Source organism: Anoplophora glabripennis, unplaced genomic scaffold, assembly GCF_000390285.2.
Source record: "Anoplophora glabripennis isolate ALB-LARVAE unplaced genomic scaffold, Agla_2.0 scaffold76, whole genome shotgun sequence".
Lineage (NCBI taxonomy): Eukaryota > Metazoa > Arthropoda > Insecta > Coleoptera > Cerambycidae > Anoplophora > Anoplophora glabripennis.
Genome location: NW_019416218.1, coordinates 1,011,031 through 1,035,950, shown reverse-complemented (window position 1 = coordinate 1,035,950; position 24,920 = coordinate 1,011,031). Strand labels below are relative to the sequence as shown.

The window sequence follows — 24,920 nt, the reverse complement described above, 5'->3', positions numbered from 1 at the left end:
GCTAGCCCATAACATAGATGCATATCTGTCATCTCTTCAAATGAATATTCGTAATTTATACTGTTATTGAAAACAGTGAAGTAGCTGAAGTACTTTATATAACCGTAAAAATTAGAAAAAAAGCTTATAAGCTAGTTTACTTAACTCACTTGTACACTTATTATTGAGATTAGTGACAAGCGAATGTTTAATTTTATTTTGAATAGCACAAGCCTTCTTTGTGAAAGTAAAATGAATGAAAATAAAATTGGATTCACAAATTTTCCACAAACGTGTTTTTCTTAAAAATGGTTGCTTTAATCAAAATTTTACAGGAGGCCAATTCGATAGACAATTGAACACTTTACACGAAAATAGTGCCCATTTGACAAATTTAGCAGTGGCCTAGAAAATATTTAAAGAAAGTGTCACGTTGACCCCGTCTCTACGACACTACTGCTCATAAAATTTTGAGCAGTACATCAAACATTGGTCTTAAGGTGCTAACTACGCATAACAAATTTGAAATAGAAATGTTCAGGCATTTTGGAATTGTTGCATACAATGTTTAATTTTACAGAAACTTTGACGCCCTGTGTTTCGTTAAGGAGGCATTTGCGACCCTATGTTTACTAAGACTTTTCGTCTTAATTTTTCATCTGTTGCCTACACTAGAAGTCTATCAGCGGTTTTTTTAATCACCCTGTATATACACTTTTTCATACCAGAAATTTTTCGGCTTTCGTAGAAAAATAGTGCAGTTATATTTGCAGTGTGGTATTTTTTTATACAAGAGTTATTAACAGGAATATGTTTAGGTATCTATTTTTTACGTTCAGTTTATGTTTTTTTAATTATATTTTCCTATAAATCCCGTTTAGATTTAGCTTTAGGTACCATGCATTAATCTATTAATTAACATTTTATTAAAAACGTTGGTTTTATTTTAAACAATGATATTTGACGCCCTGTATTTCAAAAGGGAAGGCTCCATATATCAAGCTCTCATGCCACTTCCCACCTATGACAATAAAAATAACCGTTATCTAGGTTTGTTTTGTATCAACATCGTTACATCTTGGTGCCCATGACGTCATCAATTCCCCACATCACCTGTCCAATTTACCTCAAGAATTAAATGGTACAAGAGAGGTAACGTGTCTGGGTCCGTTGGTGCTTTCATTATTGTTCAGTTCGCGGCTAAGATCGCGCGCATTCTACCAGAAGAACAACCGTCGCGAGTTTACTATGAGATAAACAGGTGGATTTCCAAGTGACTGTAGTAACTATTTGTGTTCTTAAATGTGTTGTTATAGAAGTAGAAATGTGGTCTACCAAATGTTTAAGCCAAAGGCCTAGATATAGTGCTCTAGTGATCGTTTTTCTTGGATTTATTAATGAGATCGTTTGTCAAGGTAAGATACTTTTACTTAAAAATAAGTCAGATCCCGAGAGGATGCATCCTCATAAGTCAAATGCGGAAAGATTTTTTTACTTCTTAGAATATATTCGTAGTCTCGTAGATATTTATCTATATATATAGGTCAAACCGAAAATATCAAAGGGTGTTTAGTACGTCATATTATTTATAAACTTTCTTAGAAGCTGGTCATTAATTTTGCAAGGATACATTTCAAATGATAAATCCAGTTATTTAGATTACATTGGACATTGGAGGTCTTTTAAACGTATTTTTTAATTAGATTATACAAATTTTGTTTATATTTCACCTTTTAATATTGTCTTATAATTTTTTTACTCAACTTATTTACTTGTTTATTTCAATATATAATTCGGTGAACTGGAATCTCGCCTACGCGCCTATTAAAGTCTCCAATGATTCTGTCCAGTTTACAAACTTCTGTCAGTTAAATTTTATGAAAATAGTTAAATAACGACATACCAAATAAGTAAATAGTTAAATATATTTTTGTAATCAAGTATCCACTCAGTTCATACATGCTTAGTTCACGAATATTAATATAAATAATGCAACAAATGAGTATTTTTGCATAATCTCATTATACAGAGTGATTCATAAACGCTGACTGAGAATGAAACCTTGTATTCTTTGGTGAATTTTAAGGGGAGTCTTTCGTATAAAATTTTTGTCTAGGACGCTTCGTTAAAAAGATACAGGGTGTTAAACTTAAAGAAATATTTTAAATTTTTATAATTCATTTAAAAACTAGTAAGTGAAATATTTTGAAATTGGGTACATGTATTTATGTAAACATTATCCAAAATTTGAGGCCTTTTTCTAAAATTTTAAAATATTCCAGTGGCGGAGATACATCAGGGTATCGATAACATATTTTTCTATATAAAATAGTACGCCACTGCTTTACGATAACAATCATGATATTTTCGGATTCGTCTTTCAATTTTGTATAAATTACTACTTTCTTACGTTTTTCGAATAGACTGATTTTTGAGTGAAATTTAAAAAACTAACTGAAAACACTTTTACTTAAATGATATGACAAACACTAATTTATTATAAGAAATTAATAACATTAGTCATCATTTTAATTATTTTATTTGAGTACATGCTCAAAAATATCTCCATTTCCACGAAAACAGACCTGACATCTTTTTAGTAAGGAAAATGTAATTTATCCGAAATTTATTTATTTATTTATTCTTTTTTCTAATTCCTCAGGTCTATTAATTTGTTCACTATATACCAGCCGTTTAACAGCACCCCACAAGAAGAAATCCAGTGGGTTCAGATCCGCTCTTTTCAGTTCGTTTTTTAAGTTTTATTCGAAAATCAGGCTTTTTTAGAAAAACATAAGAGAGTCTAGTAATTTGTAGAAAATTGAAAGACGAATTCGAAAATATCATGGTTGTTATACCATTTGTTTTATTTAGATAAATATACCACCGATACCCTGTATCTCCGCACTGGAACATCTAAATTTTAGGAAAAAGCTTCAAATTTTGGATAATGTTTACATAAATACATGTGCCCAATTTAAAATTATTTCACTTACTAGTTTTTAAATTATTTAAAAAAAAAATGAAAATATTAACACAAGTATCTTTTTAACGAAGTGTCTTAGACAAAAATTTTATACGAAAGATTGCCCTTAAAATTCATCAAAGAATACGAGGTTTCATTTTTGGTCCCCGTTGTGAATCACCCTATATTTAATTTTTTTATTACTATTTTTAAATAATTACTATAATTACATTTTAATTGTAAATATTGACACAGCTGATCTTTTTTCTCTTAACTTAAATAAAAAAATATCTGATCTGATCTGGTTCTACAATAATTAAATCCTAAATATCACTAAATCACTAATTATATCAAATTTTGACTTCTTTTATTTAAAATTAAAAATAAAATCTTGAAATATGGTTTATTGGGAATAAAAAGATCTTTATTGTACTTACATTATTTTATAACATATTGAATTAAAGTAGATTTACTAGTTTTTTCATATATTTTGAGACGTATTCCTTTTAAGTAGATCACCATACAGTATTTGAAATTCTGTTTTTCAGACATACTTGTAATCTATCTGTTTCAGTTAAAATACATTCGTAAATATTTGTTTCAGAATTCTTCAAATTAAAGACAAAATATATCTGATTTATAAGAAGTCTTTTTGGAGTTATGGGTTTATCTCGAGCTCTAAAAAACTATTTCATTGCATTTAACATTTGCACTATGATTTAAGTCGAAGCTGAATGGTGAAAAGTATAAAACTACACTTCTAAAAATATAGCTTATTGTTGAATTGAAATATTCATGATGACGCTCATTTTGACTTCGCTGTGACTTGTACAGCAACTTCCACTATCCAAAAATTTTTTTAATTGTGTAATTCAGAACTTAGAACAATAGTAGCGTGCATCATTATCTGCACACAATTAATAGAAAGTATAGCAATCTGTTAAGTGACTTGCGGTCTATATTAATATGAACATGTGAGCTATCTATTTTGGTCCTATTTTAAGAAAAAAAAAGTTAGAAATGAGCGTTAATGGTTACTTACTGTCATTTTATTTTCTAACGACTGCTTTAATCACAAAATCTTTTTTAATTATGTTATATTATTTTGAATGCTCCATCAAATGTGACATGGAAACTGTTAAGTTAACCTAATGAGAAATGTTATTTGTCATCAAGTTTGTCAGAAACATATTATTGTCACTTACGTAGTACCACATTTATATTTCTGCCTTCAAACTTATACATTAAGTTTAATATTTCAAAGTCCACAAAAAATCATATTTTCGAATGCATCCTATAAAAAAATCACTATCAGATTAAATACAAATATTCATTTTAAAAAATAATTATTGACAACCACCTGCCATTAAGACAGGCTTTGAAAAAAGGATATTTTATGACATTTTGTACCTACTACCATATAAGTTTCGGTAGCAGCTAACCAAATTCAAAAGTTTTCTTTTCTCAAATGACTTATTTATGTGTTTTTTTTGGAATAATTTAATGTGCTAATGTCCTATTGTACAGTACATAAGAACAATGTGAACATGCAATTTTTTTCAGAGATAAGTAGTAATTAAGTTGTTTTCTGTTTTTGTGAACTGAAAAAAAAAACGTAAAACATTTTAAAATAGACAATTAAATAGGATTGAATAATTATTTTAAGACAGTGAGATAACAAATACCTAAATCTACGTGTATCTATTCTTTTTACTTTACTTTAAAACTATTAAGTTAATTCAAATTAATTTTAAAAGAGGAAGAAAATTCTAGGAAAGCTAAAGGAATAATTTCATAGGCAAGCTAGTGACTAATATTTATCTAAAATAAGAATAATCTCGCCAAAACGTACGAACGAAAATCCTGAAACATTGAAATTATTAAATAACAGTGTAAACTTTCATAGAAATTCACTCTGGGCAACAATTATTGTTATTGCTTCTATTTCAAAATGGAATTACTACATATCTCAATATTAATGAATATTAAATCATACAGAGTGTCCCGGTACTTGATACAAAAAAGTCGAGTACAAATAGATGAGCTCAAACTAATATCAGTTCTTCATAATAATATAATTTCTTTTCATACGTGCCTTCGTTAAAAAGTTACGGGCCCTCAAAGGTGAAATTTAAAAAGATATTTTTATTTACAGTCTACACTATTAACTTCAGCATAAGGCAAATTTGGCAATCGATAACACATGCGTACAGCTTGTTTTTGATGTTGTAAATGAAACCAAATGGTTAACAACCCATAATTTTTGTATAGGTGAGGATCGAAATCTGCCTCTATTACAAATAAGTTCCTTGAAGAATTTGTCAAAGATAATACCCACTTGGTTCAACACGGTAAAATTAACAGTTTAGGAAATATTTGTGATTTTATGTCACACTTCACATCTAGTGGCGCCTCCACCATTTTTTTGTTTTTGAAAATTTTGAAACAAAATTTGACAAAACAAAACAAGAATAAGTTAAGTTAAAAAATAATTTAAAAGAAAGAAGACTATCAAATTACATTTTCAATATGGGGACCACTTCCTAAGTCTGCGAATCTTATTTATTTGTGCACGAAAAAGCATTTCTGGGGTAATAATTTAATAGGTCCATACGTTTTTAAGGAATGTGTGAATGGACATCGATGTTTAGAGTTTTTGCAAAATAATTAGACACCCGAAGAAACGTCAGTTTCAGTCTTGACGTACGAAATTATTTATTCATTGTGTTTAGTAATAAATGGATTGGGAGAGGAGGCGCAATTTCATGGCCACCACGTTCTTCAGACTTTAACCCGATGGACTTCATCCTGTGGGGATACCCGAAAAGTTTAGTGTACGCAACCCCAATACAGACAAGGAATAAATTGCTATAAATAATTAATTTCCATTGTGATAATATTAGACATACCCCAGAAATGCTTTTTTGATACAAACAAATAATATTCGTAGGCTTAGGAAGTATGGATGTGTGCCCATATTGAAAATGTATTTCGATAGTTTTCCTTATTTTAAATAATTTTTTTAACTTACTTTAACTTATTCTTGTTTTCTTTTCTTTTTTGTGTTATGTATAGTGTTTGTCAAATTTTGTTAGTGAAAATTACATTATCAGACAGATTTTCTAGGCTCTTATTTTAAAAATATTTACGGTTCTAACTTATTTCCGATACAGGCAGATTGCGATCGTCATCTATGTAAACATTCTGGGTTGTTAACCATTGGGCATAGTCCGTCCCTCGCGTTCTGGGCATAATCAAGTTTCACTTACAACATCAAGTACAAGCTGTATGTATGTGTTATCGATCACCAAATTTGCGACATGCTGAAGTTAATAGTTTAGAGACTGTAAATAAAAATAGCTTTTTAATTTTCATCCTTGAGGCCCGTCACTTGTTAACGAAGGCCCGTATGAAAAAAAAATATTAGGAATTAATATTATTTTGATCTCATCTATTTGTACTCGACTAATAAACAACTAATTCAATTCTAAGCATATATACGTAAATGTGGATTTTTCGTTTTCATTTTTTTAATCGGGGCTTAGCAGGAGGACAGGACATGCAACTTTTGATTTTCGTGCGCAACATGGAATTTTTTAAATTCAATAAATTTTTTAATTTATTATTTTTATTATTTATTTCTTTTTGTTTTCGTCGATATACAGGGTGTCCGGTAAGTACCTCCTAATCTCTCGGGAGTGTATAGGGGAGGTCAAAATAAAACTAGTCCTTCCTATATTTTTTTTTCCTAATGTGCCCCCTAACGGAGTTATGGGGGGTCAAAGGGGTACCTAGAAATTAACGTTTAGGGTTATAACTTTGAAACCACCCTGTATATTTTAATAAAATTTTCGTACGTTGTATTACACATGGAGCTCTACGATTTGATGCTAAAATCAACTTTTTGCTATTATCAGGTGTCCAGAAACGGACTGGCCCTATCACAATTTTTCTCAAAATTTTGACAGAAGTAATTTTATCAAACTGAAAATATTATTATTAGATACTCTGAAGGTTTTTCTTTAAAAATGGTACTCTTTATTTATTTCGAAAAAATGAACGGTTTGCGAGATAAATCGGTTTTGAAAAAAATTGGTAACAAATACAACAACAATTAAAATTTATTTTTTTACAATAAAATCATTCCCGCTAGTGCCAGCCTACAGATTCACCATAAACATTTACTGGTGGTGAATTAAGGGAATGAATAATGCCGTTTCTTGTAAAATCAACATCTATGACCAAAATACATCTACAAATTATTATTGCTCTTGTCTCCATGGAGTTCTTTTCTATTGTTTTCGTTGTTAGACCCTGTTGATTTTAAAGTACTTGTCAAAGGCGCGTGACAGAATAAAAATTCAATTTTATTGTGGTATTCGTTTTAAGCCGTTAGAAATAACATTTAAAAATGGAAGAATATTCCTGTGCAGAATATGCTGATATGCACCTAATTTATGGGGAAGCATTATGCAACTCCGTGGAGGCAAGAAGACTTTATGAGGAAAGGTTTCCGGGTCGACATTTGCCGAGTCCAAAAACTTTTGAAAGAGTTGATCGTAGTTTAAGAGAAACAGGTAAAAAAAAATAGTGAAAAACGTTAGTGAAACTAATTTCTTCCGAATCCTTTATTTAGGAAGCTTTTTGCCACGCCGTGGTGGAGCAGGAGCCCCGAGGAGAGTACGAGACCCTCATGTAGAGGAACAAATATTGGAAGACGTTGCTAATAATCCTTCAAATAGCATAAGGAAGCTTGCGGCGCAAAACAATGTTACAAAATGGGCTGTACATGAAACTCTGAAAGAACAATTGCTTTACCCGTACCACATCCAAAAAGTACATGCTATGTCTCCAGATGATTATCCAAAAAGACTTCAATACGCCAATTGGTTTTTACAGCATCATATTCGGAATCATAATTTTGGTACATCTATTTTGTTCACCGATGAAGCAGGTTTTACAAGAGACGGCATAATTAATTCGCATAATCTACATGTCTGGGATGAAGAAAACCCTCACGCTTTAGTTCAAACTCGCTACCAACAAAGGTTTATGGTGAATGTGTGGGCTGGCATTATCGGGAATCATTTGATTGGTCCATTTATTCTGGAGCAAAGACTTAATGGTGCTCTTTATTTGCAATTTTTAGAGGAAAATCTAAATATTTTGTTAGAAGAAGTGCCCCTTCAAATAAGAACTGAAATGTGGTACATGCATGACGGTGCACCACCCCACTTTGATCGTTTAGTACGTCAACATCTGACGAATGTTTTTGGTGATCGATGGATAGGTCGAGGCGGACCTGTATTATGGCCACCTAGGTCGCCCGACCTAAACCCATTAGACTTTTTTCTGTGGGGTCATTTAAAAAATAACGTTTATTCAACACCCGTAAATAGTAGAGAGGAACTTCTGCTGAGGCTAACACAGAACTGTGACCATCTCCGCAATAATCACGGAATATTATTTCAAGTGCACCGGGAAAACATTCGTAGGATTAGAAAGTGCATTGAAGTACGGGGTGCTCATTTTGAACATCTACCGAAGTAACATTTAGGTACCTTTGTTCATTGTTGAATGTTCTTTGTTGCATGTCTTGTAAGTAAGTTATTTTTCAAATGTTATTTTTAATTGGTCACTACTTGCTCATAAAGTATAGCCAACCCGTTCAAAGATTTCTGGACTTGATAAAGTTAAAGAAATTAAATGCATGAAATAATATGTAAAAAAAATAAATTTTAATTGTTGTATTTGTTACCAATTTTTTTCAAAACCGATTTATCTCGCAAACCGTTCATTTTTTCGAAATAAATAAAGAGTACCATTTTTAAAGAAAAACCTTCAGAGTATCTAATAATAATATTTTCAGTTTGATAAAATTACTTCTGTCAAAATTTTGAGAAAAATTGTGATAGGGCCAGTCCGTTTCTGGACACCTGATAATAGCAAAAAGTTGATTTTAGCATCAAATCGTAGAGCTCCATGTGTAATACAACGTACGAAAATTTTATTAAAATATACAGGGTGGTTTCAAAGTTATAACCCTAAACGTTAATTTCTAGGTACCCCTTTGACCCACCATAACTCCGTTAGGGGGCACATTAGGAAAAAAAATTATAGGAAGGACTAGTTTTATTTTGACCTCCCCTATACACTCCCGAGAGATTAGGAGGTACTTACCGGACACCCTGTATCTAATCTAACTATTTGTCCAATTTATTCAGACAGTTGAGTTAAATTTTCATAGACAACATTTAGATATAATAATCATAGATACAAAGCCACATATTTTTCAGATTGGCTAAAATAATTGCATTAACCTGTAAATTATAAAAAAAATTATTACTTTTGAATTTACTTCAAGGACTTGTTGATGTGAGTCCCCTTTGACTTTGACAGGACGTTATATAAGAATTTCTTCCTCCTATAACGAAATAAAAATCAGTGATTTGATTATCTACTACAGATGTTTAATATTTTGGTAAAATACACATGTAATAGGAAAAGACCGCTCTAAGAAACCATATTCACATTTATATTGAATAGAAATGTGCCAAATTTGACAAATTCACAAACAATTTAATATCCAAATTTACTAAAACTATGAAGTGAAAGAAAAGAAAAAAGCTTTGATATTTGCAGGATAACTCTTTTAACTCGATTGCACACCAAAAGCACTTTCTAAATCTATTGAAGGTTTGTCATAATATAAGGTTGACGGGTGACATATTTTCATTAATTCATTCTCTATTAAACACAACACCTAGTCTTGGTGCTGGTTTAATAATAAAAGCAGTTATGCTAAATATAACTACCACTTCCTTTTCACAGCCTTGGTTACCATTTGTTATAACTTTATTGTAAATGTCTTATAATTTCAGTATTGTCTGCTGAATTTTTTATTATATAAAAGAAAAATACCCACTAGTTGTGGTGGATTTGTCAAGGTTAATGTAAACATTTGGATTGCGTAACGAGTAAAAGAGAGTGCATGGTAACAACATAGAATATTTGTGGTCCAAATATTTTTTTTCTTTGGAAACCAGGATACTTCACATTATATTTTATGTGTTATATTTTTGAAAATGAAAATAGAATATTATCCAGCACGGAAAAAATCTGAGAGTTGTAGAATTAGCCCTTATCATGTACCTAATCATTTTTGAAGATTAAGTCTGATATATTTTACGTTAAAAAAAATACCTACATACAATACCTACACATATTTTGGATAGAAAGAAACACATACTTACGGTTTTTGAATTTATTTTCAATTGAGTCTAACAATAATTGTTTGGTCTTTACATTTGACAAAAATTAGTTAATAACTTTTTTACTTGAAATTTAACTACGCCATACTAAATTTCATGAAAAAAATATAACTATAAATGAACTATATAAACAAATATAATGTTCACAGATTTCTTAGTTTTAATATTCAGTTAAAAATTAAATAATGATGAACTATTTATTATTAATGGTAAAAACAAAAAAAATACAAATGTAATTACATAAACCACACACACAAAAGCTCTAGGCAAGGCGGTATATATTATTTTTTGTTATATATTTATATATTATTTTATTTTTCATAATAACTCTTAAATATTTTCATGCAGGCCTCAGTTATTCTCCACTTAGCCTTTGTTTGTTCGGTCGCTGTACTCTGTACATTTATTATTTAGTCCAACTTAAAAAAATATTAAATTATTGATTATTCAATTTGTTTATTTAATTTATTCATTATTCCATAGATTGCTGACTCTGTACACATCCAATTAACGACATGCAGAACCCAGTGGCGTAGTTAGATTTTATATACGAAAATTCCTAACCAATTTTTGCGGAATCTTACAACGAACATACACAATATTTTAAAAGCTGAAAATAAATTCAATATTATGTGACGTAATAAAATTATATAAAAATAGCGAATTAAATATTTTTTTACAAAGACGTTTACATCGAAAATGGGTCACATTGTATAAATATTAATGTGACATAGATAGTTATATTTAATATGTTGTTTTTATTTAAATATTTATATTGACCTACAGTTTACAAAAGTAGATATTTGCAATAATAATTCAGAACGGAAATATATCTCTGAAAGAGAAATAATAATCAATTAAGGCCAGATTTAATGCTGTCACATGCAAAATTTGGATTATAAGGTTATTATTGTTAGTCTATCATGTTATTCTTCCTAAAATAATATAGTTCATATTTAATAACATTCTAATCATTTTAAAATTATTTATGCCTTGCCAAAAAATTATTAATAATTAAATTTCCATTTTTATCGCCAATTAGGTACTCTTAATGTGTATTATTATGACAGAGTAATAATTGTAAGAAAAATGTAATTAACAAGCTGGCTAAATTACTCAAGAGGTCTCATTTCCAAGGTGAATATTATAGATTAGAATCTTCAATGATATTTACAGGAAACCTGAAGTGTTACTTAAGTATGCCATTATTATCATAATCTATGGCTGTTTTGTAGAAAACTATGCCTATTATGTTTTAATAGAGGCCCCTTAATTGCGGAACAATAAAATCTGGCGGAAATAATAAAGAAAAAGCGTATAACTTAACCATAAATGTATTTATACAAAAATGAAACGAGTAAATGTTAATTATAAGTGTAGGTTTTAGATATTTATAAATGAAAACTACCAATGGTATGTCTAAATGTAGTTAAATATGAAATGCATATTACAATTTACCTCTGCACTACTTCTACATTAAACAATTGTTTAAATATGAATTTCATGTTGAACAAATTATTACTTAGTAGTAGTAGTAGTAAACTGGAGCGGCCTCAGCATGGCAATTAGACCACAAATGGTCCCTTTTTGCTTACGCCGCCGTCCCTTCATCTCTCCAGGATTTTGATCCATGGCAGGTCCTTCACCTCACCCCCTTGCAACTCTTCAGTACCAAAGACTTTTTACCTTAACATCCCGAAATTCGTGCAGTGTCCCAATAGATGGATAGGGGTAACCTATCCTTCTCCACATTTCGAGCATAAAAAGTCCTCCTCAATTCCCATTAAGCGTAAATTCCTCCTAAGTCCGCAGCAACCAGTCAGGAACAACACCTTTTGGTTTAGGGCTCTTCGACCAAAGCTCAGCAGCCATATCGTCTTAGATTTGCTAGCTCCATACACATATAAGCTATGCGCCTGCATATATTTTCTGTTCATACTTCAGTTTTGATTTAATATTTGATAGGTCCATTTATTAAAGGTCCCATTAATGCTACCTTGTGTGATTCCGAGGATTAATTCAGGTTCTGGTCAGGGCTCCTGGACCTAAGACGAGCCAGTTGGTCTGATTTTTCTTGCCAGGGATACTCATGTGGCGCGGAACCCAGACCAACTCTACCTCTCTTCATCTGACCAGTAACTCCAAGGCATATCCGCACTCCTGAACAAGGACGAACCTTATCCTCGGGGAGCTAAAATCCTCTCCTATACACAGTTCCTTACCTCCTCTTTTCTTGCCACCATCAAAATAGCGAAAACCTCTGCCTGCAAGACTATGGTGTACATACCCAGTGAAAAACTTTCCTGGATACCACTGATTATTACTTGCATGTACATACTTAACATTGATTATATGATACACCTATTAACTGTAAAATGTTACACTTCATTAGTCGTGTTATTTTGAATTTTATTGTTACCGTTATCGTTCAACTAATTTGAAGTTCAGTGGTTTCTATAAAACTACAGTTGTATTATTTAACTGTTATTTACATAAGTGCACTATTTAGCACTTAAGATCTAACAGAGATAAACGAATTAGCCTACATAAAAATAATATTTTTAAACCATACGCAAGGTGATACAGTTTTAATAATAAGAAATTTGCTAATGTTAAATAAATGAAAAAAATTCTAATCATTATTTATTATTACATTCATGGGAATGTACATTCTGAATTCTGAAACACCTACGGTGTGCATAATTCCAACGGACTTTACATGTATACGAGATGATTAATATTTATTCTATACATTTTTAACGATAATTGAATGGAATCTGATAGCCAGTCGTTTTGTTTGGTATCTACAAGAAGATACTATTAGTACAGGGCGATATTTTGAGCACTACATGTTTGCACCTTCCGAATATTGTTCTCAACCAATCTGATCACATTCCAGTAAAGATGGAAATTTGTCTATATCGCTTTGAAAGGTTTTGTTCTCCTGTATCTATGACTGGATACATATTTTAGCTTTTCAGAAACGTTTTGGAAAAATATCAAATGTCCTGTTACAGGGTAGGTGTAGAAATATTTTGAAAGCAGCAATTCTGTTGTAGTGGAATGTAATAAATATTCATGTGATATATGATGAAAAGTAACTTTTATGTCATATTTTATCGACTGATCGTCTGACGGAGAAATGAGATTTTTTCATTATATTATAGACAAATTATGGGGCTCCTTTGTGAAGTCAATTAAGAGATCAAGTAGAATTAAATAATATCGTAGATGGCGCTGTTGTTAAAATAATTTTTTAGGCTTCAAATTGGTTTATCTGCTTTAGCATTTAATTTTAAGCAATTTAAATGAATTTTGAAAATTCAATAGTAATGTTTTAGATTATTGTTTGAAACAATAAAACTTAGCTCGAGATGTTAGTCATTATAAAAAAAGGTATTTTTTTTTATTGAACCCCATAACTGTTTTTAATTAAGGTGGACTTTGATTAAAAAAAAACATTTTCCTAATGAGAACTAGAATTATAAGGCGTCGAAATAGAATTACACTCAAAATATTTAATAATGAAACATATGATTGACTATTATTTCCACTGAAAATTTATGATTTTAATTTGATAAATTGCGTTATACAAATCTTAAAATAGATTTTAAATCTTGCCTACATAATGTATCTTTTGGTAATTTAAATAGGAATCGAATTTATTTTCTGAACCATTTTAGCTACGAGTTTTGACTATCTTAAAATTATTCAAACGGTTCCTCAAAAATATTATTATTATTATTTGAAATTTGTTTATGAAACATGATATATTTAAAATTTAAAACACTTTCCAAAGTGGCTGAGTAAAAATTTTCTATAGATACGTACTTTGGAAAAATACTAATTTGCCGTCATCCGTTTCCTTTACCAAGTTATCTGGCAGAACAGTTTTAACTGAATCACCTTGTATATGTGGGTTAGGTAAATATACAATATTAAAAAAGATGTACCTACTTGTACATAATTATATACATACATCTCGACCTACATAATATAATATAAAACAGGCGTTTTTTTGACTGTTATTTGAAATTAACTTACAAATTTCGTTTCTGGCAAAAACTGATTTGTGTTACCCAATGATGCACAGAGAAAGTACAGTGAAAGTACTTTAAGCAATTACCTTTGTAATTACTGTACCACTCGTACCAGTTTCCATTATTTTTTTAGAGAATGCAAAATCATAATAAAATTCATGTACACGGATATTTCAAGTTTCAATTAAAATAGGTATACAGGGCGTTTCAGAAAGACCTCCCGTAAATACAGGAGGTGATAGTACGACAAGAAATAAGAATTTTTGTCATTTGAACTATATGTCTATCTCTTCTTGTTTTCGAGATACAGAACGATAAAATAAAATTTTTTAAATAGAATTTTTACGAAAATTTACAAACGGAGCGAAATATTTTTATGAAATTTGGTATTCCGGAGTTTTTAAGGATGCCAAATATGCTGGTCTAATTATTTTTTGTATATTTCATAGAGGGCGCTAGTTATTACATTTTAAGTTCCAATTTTTTTATGGTTAGGTTTTTTACCAATCGGGCTCCAATTTCTAATGTACAATTTTATTTTCTAAAAATAGTGTACTCTTGTGTAATGTACTTCCTAATGTGGACGGTTCTCGAGAAAAAAGGCTTTTAATTGAACTCTTGAAATATTACGGTGTATAAAACAAAAGACTTTTCTCAAAGTAGGGTTATGTCAAAACTTATTGATAGATATCTCATAAACAACGCATATATTCTTAGGAATATCTTAAACTTTAATTAAATTTATATTAAAATTTTAGTGCCTGTGATTAGTCGTTACTAACTATAGTTACTAAAAATCATTAAAATTTTGATATAAAATTAATTAAAGTTTAAAATATTACTAAAAATGTATGTGTTATTTATGAGACATCCATCCATAAGTTTTGACATATGCCTACTTTGAGAGAAGTCACTTATTTTATACATCGCACCGTATTATTGTAAGAATTCAACTAAAAGCCTTTTTTCTCGAAAACCGTACACATTAGTAAGTTGTAACAAGAGTACATTATTTTTAGAAACTAAAATTGTACATTAGAAATTGGAGCCCGAATGGTAAAAACTTAACCTTAAAAAAATTAGAACTTAAAATGTAATAGAAATATAGCATAACTAGCACCCTCTATGAAATATCAAAAAAAATTAGACCAGCGCATTTGGCGCCCTTAAAAACCCCGGAATACCAAATTTCATAAAAATATTTCGCACCGTTTGGAAATTTTCGTAAAAATTCTATTTAAAAAAAATTATTTTATTGCTCTGTATCTCGAAAACAATAGGAAATAAACATATAGTTCATGTGATAAAAAATTCTTATTTTTTGTCGTACTATCACCTCCTGTATTTACGGGAGGTCTTTCTGAAACACCCTGTATATGTAACTATAAAGGAATTTCGTATGCCTCTGGATTTGCGTTTCTCAAAATCATTAGTAATAATAGGTATTTTAATTTATATTTGACATTGAAAATAATAAATAAACCATGAATGGTGTCGTCCAGTGCGAAGTTGATTCTTAAAGACTAGATTTTTTTTTGATATTTATAAGAACACGAAAATATTGGAATCGATTGTAACTTATTGCGTTTTAAGATGGAAAATTAAAAAAGCCTCATAACGAATTTTTTATAAAAAAAAATCAATTGTTTTTAGCAACATAATTCCACATTCCAGAAATACCAATTGTTTTTTTTTCGAACATTTTCAATATTCTTATAAATTCTGATATAACATTACAATCATATAAGTACAATTTGATATTTAAAACAAACTAATTAAATCTCTGATTTTTAGATGATTTACAGAGTTCAATAAACTTATTGACAATTATATGGGCAACGCGATTTCAAATTTGTACGTACAAAAGATTATTTCAAACGTTCACTGTTTATTTATTACTCTGCTTTGGCCATTAAACAACAACAAATAAAACAAACATTTTAATATAAACCTTTTATTTGAAGTTGCAACGAAAAACAACAATTAAAGTGAATAAACATACACGAATTTCACTCGCGTGTTTGAGTGAAGTATAGAAGTGAAACTATGCGTAAACGAGTAGGGCGTAAATTGGTGTAACCTTTGACCTTTATCAGGAAATAACTGAGCAACTATATACATATTTACACGTTGATGTTCTATAGCGTTTGTTAGATGTGTTATTTACAGGTTAAACACAACCTGTATCTAAATTATTAAATTTATAAAATTTGACAAATTGTGTGGTTAATGTAACAAAAAAATGGAATACGTGTCTGTAACTTCACAAAATGTATCAATGAAGCAATTGAAGCTTTTATATTTATTTCTCTTATAACGCATTATAAAGTATAAATCTCTAGTTTCTCTTCCCTTGTCCTGGTATAGTTTGTTCGAATGTTTCCTCGACACAAGCCAATAATTAAACACATTTCCATAGAGAAAATGGCTTCGAAATTTAAATAATCATTCCGGACACCTGGCTTGTAATGAAAGTTTCCCATCATTTTACATTTTTTGATTTTTTGAATCACATTTCCATAATAAACAAATATCAGCGAGATGTTTTCATTAACTGCCGCAAGAAAGTACCTAAGGAGGTCAAAATATACTACTAGGAGGAACAAATACGATACGAATAGGAGTTACGATAGTCACAACTTCTCATAATCGCCACCAGTAAGAGTTCTTATAGTTCAGAATCGTTTGGTTTCTTATATTTCGTATATACAGAGTGTTTTCGACTTGATTAATTTCTAATGGTAGATAGTTCTTGATAAAGGAACTGATTGCCGAAAATTTACCTTTGTAAAAATTGCTTAGCAATGAAAAAAGATAATATTTTTTAATTTGACAGATCGCTGTTCGAATATCTGAGTACAGTAAAAAATAATAGTGTAAATTCGAAGTTATTTCCAACTAAAATTATTTTGGTGTTGAATTTTGAGTGAACTTGAGATTTTGACAAGCAAATTCACTTCACAATTCACAAGCAAAATATCAACACAATTTTTAGTTGGAAGAATTAAAATATATGAGAATGAGAACAAAATGTATTAATATCACTCAATCCATTATTAATATTACACATTTCTATGTAAGGGAAACACAAAATTGTGTACAAACATATACTGACACGCGGTTTGAAACCTGCTGCCAGACAACAAATACCTACGTTTACTTATATTGTTGTAATATATAATTGATTTAAATTACTATTACTATTGCTAGCCTTAAGATTAGTTATTTTTTTTTCTGTGTTTCAGTATTGGTCTAATTTGGGTAAAATTGTAATCAACTATTATTGTTACATGTAATCAGGTCGTATTCCACACATTGAAAGAAAAAGAGCTGTATCAATTTCGTGTTCATGTTTTGTTGGAAAAAGTTTAATATAGAATGACGAACTGAGGGTTGGCTCGATAGAGTCCACTTTTATAATAAATCTTCTTTTACTTTAATTTCTGGTGCTTTTCAATTTTAAATACAAGGTAGCCCATCGAAAACGTACCGCGAGGCATTACAGGGAAGTAATGAACTTTTCAGCAAAATCCAAAAACAGGTAAAGTTTGCTTCTGAGGGGGACAACTTTTGGCGTAAAAAGCATAGCAAAATCTTCAACCCCCTAAGTGGGGGTGCCATCCCCCAAATTTTTTTAAATGGGAATGGGGGTCAAGTGGGGGGTCATTAGAAAGGGCTTTTAATTCTCTATACATCGATTCTTACTTTTTGAAAATCGATCCATTATTTTAGAAAATATGCAGCTTTGAAAATACGAACAATATTTTTGACGAGAAATGCGAAAATCGATTTAATTTTACTTCAAAACTTACGGTATTAGCTTGGTAAATTCCTTCAAAAGAATTCGCTGTTTTTTTTCTGATTTGCGAATTCTTTAGCCTGATTTTGGTGAGCAAAAAATTGTCCGCTTTTTGTTTCGTATTTAGATAGGCCACAAGAAGTTGCTAGATAACTGTCTTGTGACTTGTAGTTGAAGAGTACCAATACTGCCGAGTCTTTTAAATTGATTAATTATGGTGTACTCAATTCCAGAAAGAGTAGAAATTATTGAGCTTTTTTTCAAAAACAATGAATGCGGAAATCGGGTCGCCGAACTGTTCAACCAACGGCATCCTGAGAAACATGCGTCTGGAAAAATTGTTCGCGAATTGGTGGCCAAATTTCGCGAAACTGGCTCCGTTCATAACAAAAAGAGGCAGGTTGAAAATCCGGTACTAAATGAACCTACGGAAATAGCGGTATTGGGGCAAGTGGCAATGGATAGTACGCTGAGTACAATGCAATTGGCTACTGCGACAGGAGTGAGTCGTACAAGTGTCCAACGAATATTAAAAAAATACAAATTCCATCCTTATAAGATTCGGCTAGTGCAAGAGCTAAATGAAGACGATTTTGATCGTCGTTTGCAATTTTGCGAAATAATGACTGAACGAGCGATAAACGATAATTTCCTCTTTAATGTGTGTTTTTCGGACGAGTGTACGTTCTTCTTGAATGGTTTAGTGAATCGCCATAATTGTCGTTACTGGGCTGATACCAATCCAAGGATTTTCCATGAGACACACTCCCAACACCCCCAGAAGTTGAATGTATGGGCAGGTATTTTTGGAAATTCCATTGTAGGTCCTTTTTTCCTTCCTGGAAATTTGACAGGCGATATGTACTTGGATTTACTACAAAATGTCATCGACCCAGCTCTAACAAATATCATAGAGGACGACCCTGCTTACAATGAACACGAACTGATTTTCCAGCAAGACGGAGCTCCTCCACATTACTCGCTCAATGTGCGCAATTACCTAAATGAGACGTTTCCAGGACGCTGGATAGGACGAAGAGGTGCAATTGAGTGGCCCCCTCGGTCACCCGACTTAAATCCTTTAGATTTCTTTCTCTGGGGGCACATTAAAAGCAAAGTTTACAGCACTCCACCTGATACCTTGGAAGATCTGCGAGGACGAATCATTAATGTATGTCGCGAAGTAACACCGCAAGTGCTCCAGAATGTTCGACAACGGTTTGAAGACAACCTGTATCATTGTATGCAAGTTGGCGGACAACATTTTCAGCATTTACTTGACTAATACCGTAAGTTTTGAAGTAAAATTAAATCGATTTTCGCATTTCTCGTCAAAAATATTGTTCGTATTTTCAAAGCTGCATATTTTCTAAAATAATGAATCGATTTTCAAAAAGTAAGAATCGATGTATAGAGAATTAAAAGCCCTTTCTAATGACCCCCCACTTGACCCCCATTCCCATTTGAAAAAATTTAGGGGATAGCACCCCCACTTAGGGGGTTGAAGATTTTGGTATGCTTTTTGAGCCAAAAGTTGTCCCCCTCAGAAACAAATTTGACCTGTTTTTGGATTTTGCCGAAAAGTTCTTTACTACCCTGTAATGCCTTGCGGTATGTTTTCGATGGGCTACCCTGTATATTATGTATTTCTGTTTGTTACTTTGCTGTTGTTTACCTTCTCTCTTGACCTTGGGATGTCTACCTATATGTGCTACTCCAACTTTTCAAATATAATCTATTTTTTATAATTATATTTTTTCTTTACCGTTGTTGCAATATTTAAACTTATAAATTGATACTAATTAATTATATAAAAAATAACGTATTATATATACCGAAAATTTTATCAGTATCAATTTGTTCCATTCGAATACACAATTGTAAAAAAATATATGAGAGAATTAAAATAGAACGGGTATATACAGGGTATCGTATTTGTCTGTGACAGAAAATTTGAACTAGATGAAAAAAACATTCAATTTTTATTAGACAGTAATTATAATAGTAGACCAGTAATAATAACACATATTTTTTAGTGTAAAAAATGTGCCTAAAAGAAGTGAAGAAAAGTCACACTAAGAAAAATGACGCAAAAATGTACCTTCTCCATTTTAACCAGTCCCGGAATGAATTTAATTAATGCTTGATTACAGCAGCAGTTTTCTTCATACGTATTACTTGCCATATTATGGTAACCACTGCTTGTGTCACTTTTCAATAATCTTATGATTTAACCGATCTAAAATCAAAGAACTGTAATTATTTTAAAATCGTAATTGGAAACATGAAGGTGTGCTGGGTGTGGTTGTTATTTTTCAGCCTCCTTAGAATATTCTCAGATCAAGGTCGTGACGTGAATAACTTATTTGAATAAAGATATACATACATATTTGTGTCCGGAAACATTGCATTATCCACTAGAGATTACTTAGAGCAAATCTGAGCATCTGTTTAAGGATAGTTATTGTTAAATTCTGATACACATAACTGACAATTACCATCTGATTGATGGAGGTAACATTGATGGTCTATTTTCTCTTAATCATGAAGCATTTAGTCATGCAACTCCTACACCATACGTTAGATTAGTAAACGTTAATAGTATGTCTTTGTATATTATGTTTGTTAAAAAAAATTCTCATCAGTATTGCAAGGTGAAAAAGATCTATTTTAGATTAAATTATTACCTTATGGGAATTATATTACATCAACCAAAAGCATTTACTCGAGTACAATGAAACATTATTATTATAAGCAAGTTTCAAAACCTTGAGTCAAGGATTATTATCTGCGAGGGAGACTGGAGTTTGAGCAAATCCTTATTCTTGTCGCACAGGACTGAAAAATGTGATTACTGTTTCCAAATCTGTATCATAAAAATTAGAAAGTGTACCTATATATTGTGATATTAAATGGGATGTTATTTTACTCGACTCATATATATGAAAGTAAGGATTTTCTCACGGTCTAATTAATACGAAAGTAATATCTTTCTCCCTTAGGCCGAAAAATATTTTAATTTTGAAACAAAAATGAAAATGTCAAATTTATTAATTTATTTTGTAAATACCTAAAAACATTTAAAAACTGACCTAAAATTGGTAACTTTATCATTGACAGAAATCATATACCTACGTGACAGCGAAAATTAAACCATATGACTTACACACTTCAAATATTATTTTTTTCAATATGTGAATCATCAAAAATAACACTGAATAACGAAAAGTATTAGGTCGAGTTAAAAATAACACTCCTAAATCATGACATTATTTTACATTTATGAAATCTATACAGTTGGCACCAGTTATCATTTTGAATCAAATTATTTTAAAGACAATTGTCAACGTTCTTAATAGTTGAGAATATTTTCAAGTCATCACCATAGAGGAAATTAATATCTAAACAATTAGTTATATCATTGAAAAACACGTTGAACAGTAGGGGTCCAAGAATGGATCCCTGTGGAACTCCAGATTTGGCTAAGTAATCCACCCTTTAAGTAGAACTTCCTGAAATCTATTTGACAAATATGATCCAAATAATTTTAACAGGAAATTCAAGAGACCAAATTTATTAAGCTTTGACAATAATATTTCATGGTCAAGTCAGTCGAATGACTTCAGAAATTCTGTATAAATAACATCTGTTGGCAATTGTTTATCAATGGAGTACAAATTGCATGACTGTCACTAGGTAGACGTTAAAATCCATGCTGATAAACTGAAATTTTACTACTGTCACTATAGTAAATGCGATTATGAAATAAACACTTAAAAAATTTGCAAAAATTACATAAAATGGAAATTAAACTAAATACGAAATTATTTTGTGGCTTAAGGTACTACGAAAGAAATTAATTTAAACGGAAATGAGTTCGCAATTCTCATATGATTCAAGTGAATTTTTACGCAGATAAAGTATGTCCAAACTTAATGTAAATACGACAAAATATAATTTATAGATAGGTATATGACTATTTTGATTTCTTTTTGTAAAAATAGGAGGTCACGAAGGTACCTAACTACTAGAACTTTTTGTCATCGTAACTTTTATTGCATTGTCCAAAATCGTTAAGAAACTGAGAAGTTTCATTGTCACATTTTGAAATCGTATTTTGAAATTTTATGAGGACGAGAGAAATCGTTTAAATCGTATACAAAAGAATCCAATGTTTTGGAAATATTATAAAAAAGACGTAATTAATCTGAAATAATCGGACTTTGGTACCGTATGCAGTTTTTTGTTTAAATGTTTTTAATTAATAGTTTTCGATCCATTGATTTCACTATTTTGTGAGTTAAAAATTAACAAGAAAATGGCTATAATATCCGAAATTATAATTAAGAAGCTATTAATATATACCATATATTTTTAAGAGATACTAGTATTATAAATAAATTGTTACAGAAACTTTAAGGTAATTGTTCTGGTTCAGGAACATAGTCGTGACTTAATCACATAAACTATTTTTACATCAAGCTTACCATTTACATTTTATGAAATAACACACTTAAATATAAAACGAGGACAAAAAAAGAATATTATAACAATTCAATTAGCATGTATTTATGAAACTGGGCAGATTATATTATTAATTTTATTTCAAAACAATTCTCGATAAATTATCATCTCATAAATTTGAAATACTTGCTTTTTGTTGGTAATATTTCGATATTAAATTTAAGATCATTATTTTTGCAACAGGAAAATACTTAAATCAATTATATTATTACTGTGAATAAAAACTCACAACTTGTAACAGCCACAGAAGGGAATTGTGATCTTAAATATTAATTGAACGTGATTTTACAATTGAATTACGATTTTTTTTCTTATTTTAATAACTTCTTGTATTAGGTACCTGCTATTATTGCATTACTAGTTCATTCATCTAATTTAGATGTGTTGCAAGTAGACAGAAATTGAAGTAATAATTGAGAATATGAATTTATTAAATGAAAAACAATGACATTATCGTTATATACTTAGATTAGAAATCATTCTTTTTTCAAGCAGCATTAGAATGTGTTAACATTATTTATTATTTACCCATAACCAAATTCGATCATGATCCGAATGTTTACGGAGGGCAACAAAGGCTAGCCTCCCTTGCTGTAGTTGAAAAACCTTATGAATCTAGCGTAGAGTAGCCACTTATGTGACCTTTATGTACAAAGTATTTAGGAGGAGAGGAAACACAGAGGAGGCTAGCCTCCGTTGTATTTTTGGTGACCTATAAATAGGCGTAACATGATTTGCTAGAGAAAAGTTCTCTGTATTATAATTATGAAATAAAAATAAAATACGCCACAACATAGTACTATTACAAAAGAGCAAGGCTAAGTAGAGGATAAAATACCTATATAAACCTCAGTGTTGAGACAAGGCTTCTGTGGCATATTAGAATGAGTTAAAGTTGAGGCATGAACTATATATTAATATATTTGTTGGTAACTCCTGATATGTACCAGATAAAGCTTTACATATGTTTTTCAAAATGGTGTATCCAGGATATTTTCCAACACTCTTTGCATTTTTTGTTTTATCGTACTACTGGCATCGTATATATTTTTTTGTACATCATCCATTATATCAAATTGTTCATGTGATTCCAATTTACGGAATTACGGAACTTGAGGTTCTCTAGTTTGTTTAATGGAATATTGCTTGAAAGAAAGGCGTCTGTAAGTTCATAGAAAAATACAGTCTTCAGCGCTGGTCGAGGCATGGCTGTTCAAATGTATTGTCACTAGTTTTGTAACAAGAATTTATAATGCGCACACACACAGTACAAAACAGATCATTTCCTTTAATACGTATGTCCCTGTAACCTTTGGGATCATTGTCAAACCACATTTGAAATAATTCCAGTCTATTTCTTTTCTCTTTTGGCATTTTGCTTCACTTTTCCCCCAACTAATAGTTGTTAATGTAAATTATGTTACTATTTATAAATAGTTATTTAAATACACACGACGAATTCAATTTACGGCCGACATAAAAAAGAAAGTTATCGATGCGACACCAACTACTACAAGGTTCCGTAAATAACTGAACAGTTCAAAACGCGAGTCAGCTGTGAAGGCCACCGACCCTCGCGCCGGCTCTGTTACACTCTGCACGTGCACTAAGACTATTTATTACAAGGTTATCAAAATAAACCAACAATTCTAAATCATTATTGATCGCGTGTTAGCAATTATAAGGAAAATTAAATTAATTCCTTAAAGTGTTTTGAGGAAGCTTAGCCTTTCCTGCCTCATTTGAAAAGTCCTCACTCATGTCTGGTCTGTTAGGCTATTGATTATAGGATTTTAAAAGAAACTTGACGTTCAAGATATTTTATTACATGAATCGTTCAAATGGTCATTTTATATGAAAAAACCGCGGAGTGCTATTAAATTAGAGGGTGGCAATTGGAGGTAAGGGTGAAAATGCACCCCTTTCAGTTTTTTAATTGTAGCTCGAAAACGAAGCAAATTTTCGATATAATTCATAGGAAAAATTATTTAGAGAATTGAATTTCCCATCGAAATGGCTTATTTAAAAAATTTTAAAGTAAAATTTTGTGCAAAAAATCGTTAATAAACAATTTGAAAAAAAGCAAAAAATTCGGTTTTCTCGATTTTTTACATTTTTGTCTCTAGTTTTTTTAGTAAAGATAGGTATAGGCATTACTTAATAAAAAAAAAGTAGATAAAATTTTCTTCAGGAAAAGAGGTTGTACAGTATTTTTGGATGAGAATTGACTGACATATGGCCGCTCAAACTTAGCCAATTTTTCGATTTTCGTCGTGGTTACCCTTATACGTTTTAATTCTCATTTTTTGCAAAAAGGAAGGATTCGTTCAAGGATTTTCATT

General features: G+C 30.7%; 1 protein-coding gene across 1 annotated transcript in view; it reads left to right on the top strand.

The window, feature by feature from the left end:
- Window positions 1–1,071: 1,071 nt before the first annotated feature.
- LOC108906897 (sushi, von Willebrand factor type A, EGF and pentraxin domain-containing protein 1) overlaps window positions 1,072–24,920 on the top strand; it is a 129,074-nt gene continuing 105,225 nt past the window's right edge. The window contains exon 1 of the mRNA XM_018710334.2: window positions 1,072–1,394. Coding sequence (XP_018565850.1) covers window positions 1,304–1,394 — 91 coding nt within the window. The 5' untranslated portion in view covers window positions 1,072–1,303. The remainder of the gene's footprint in view (window positions 1,395–24,920) is intronic.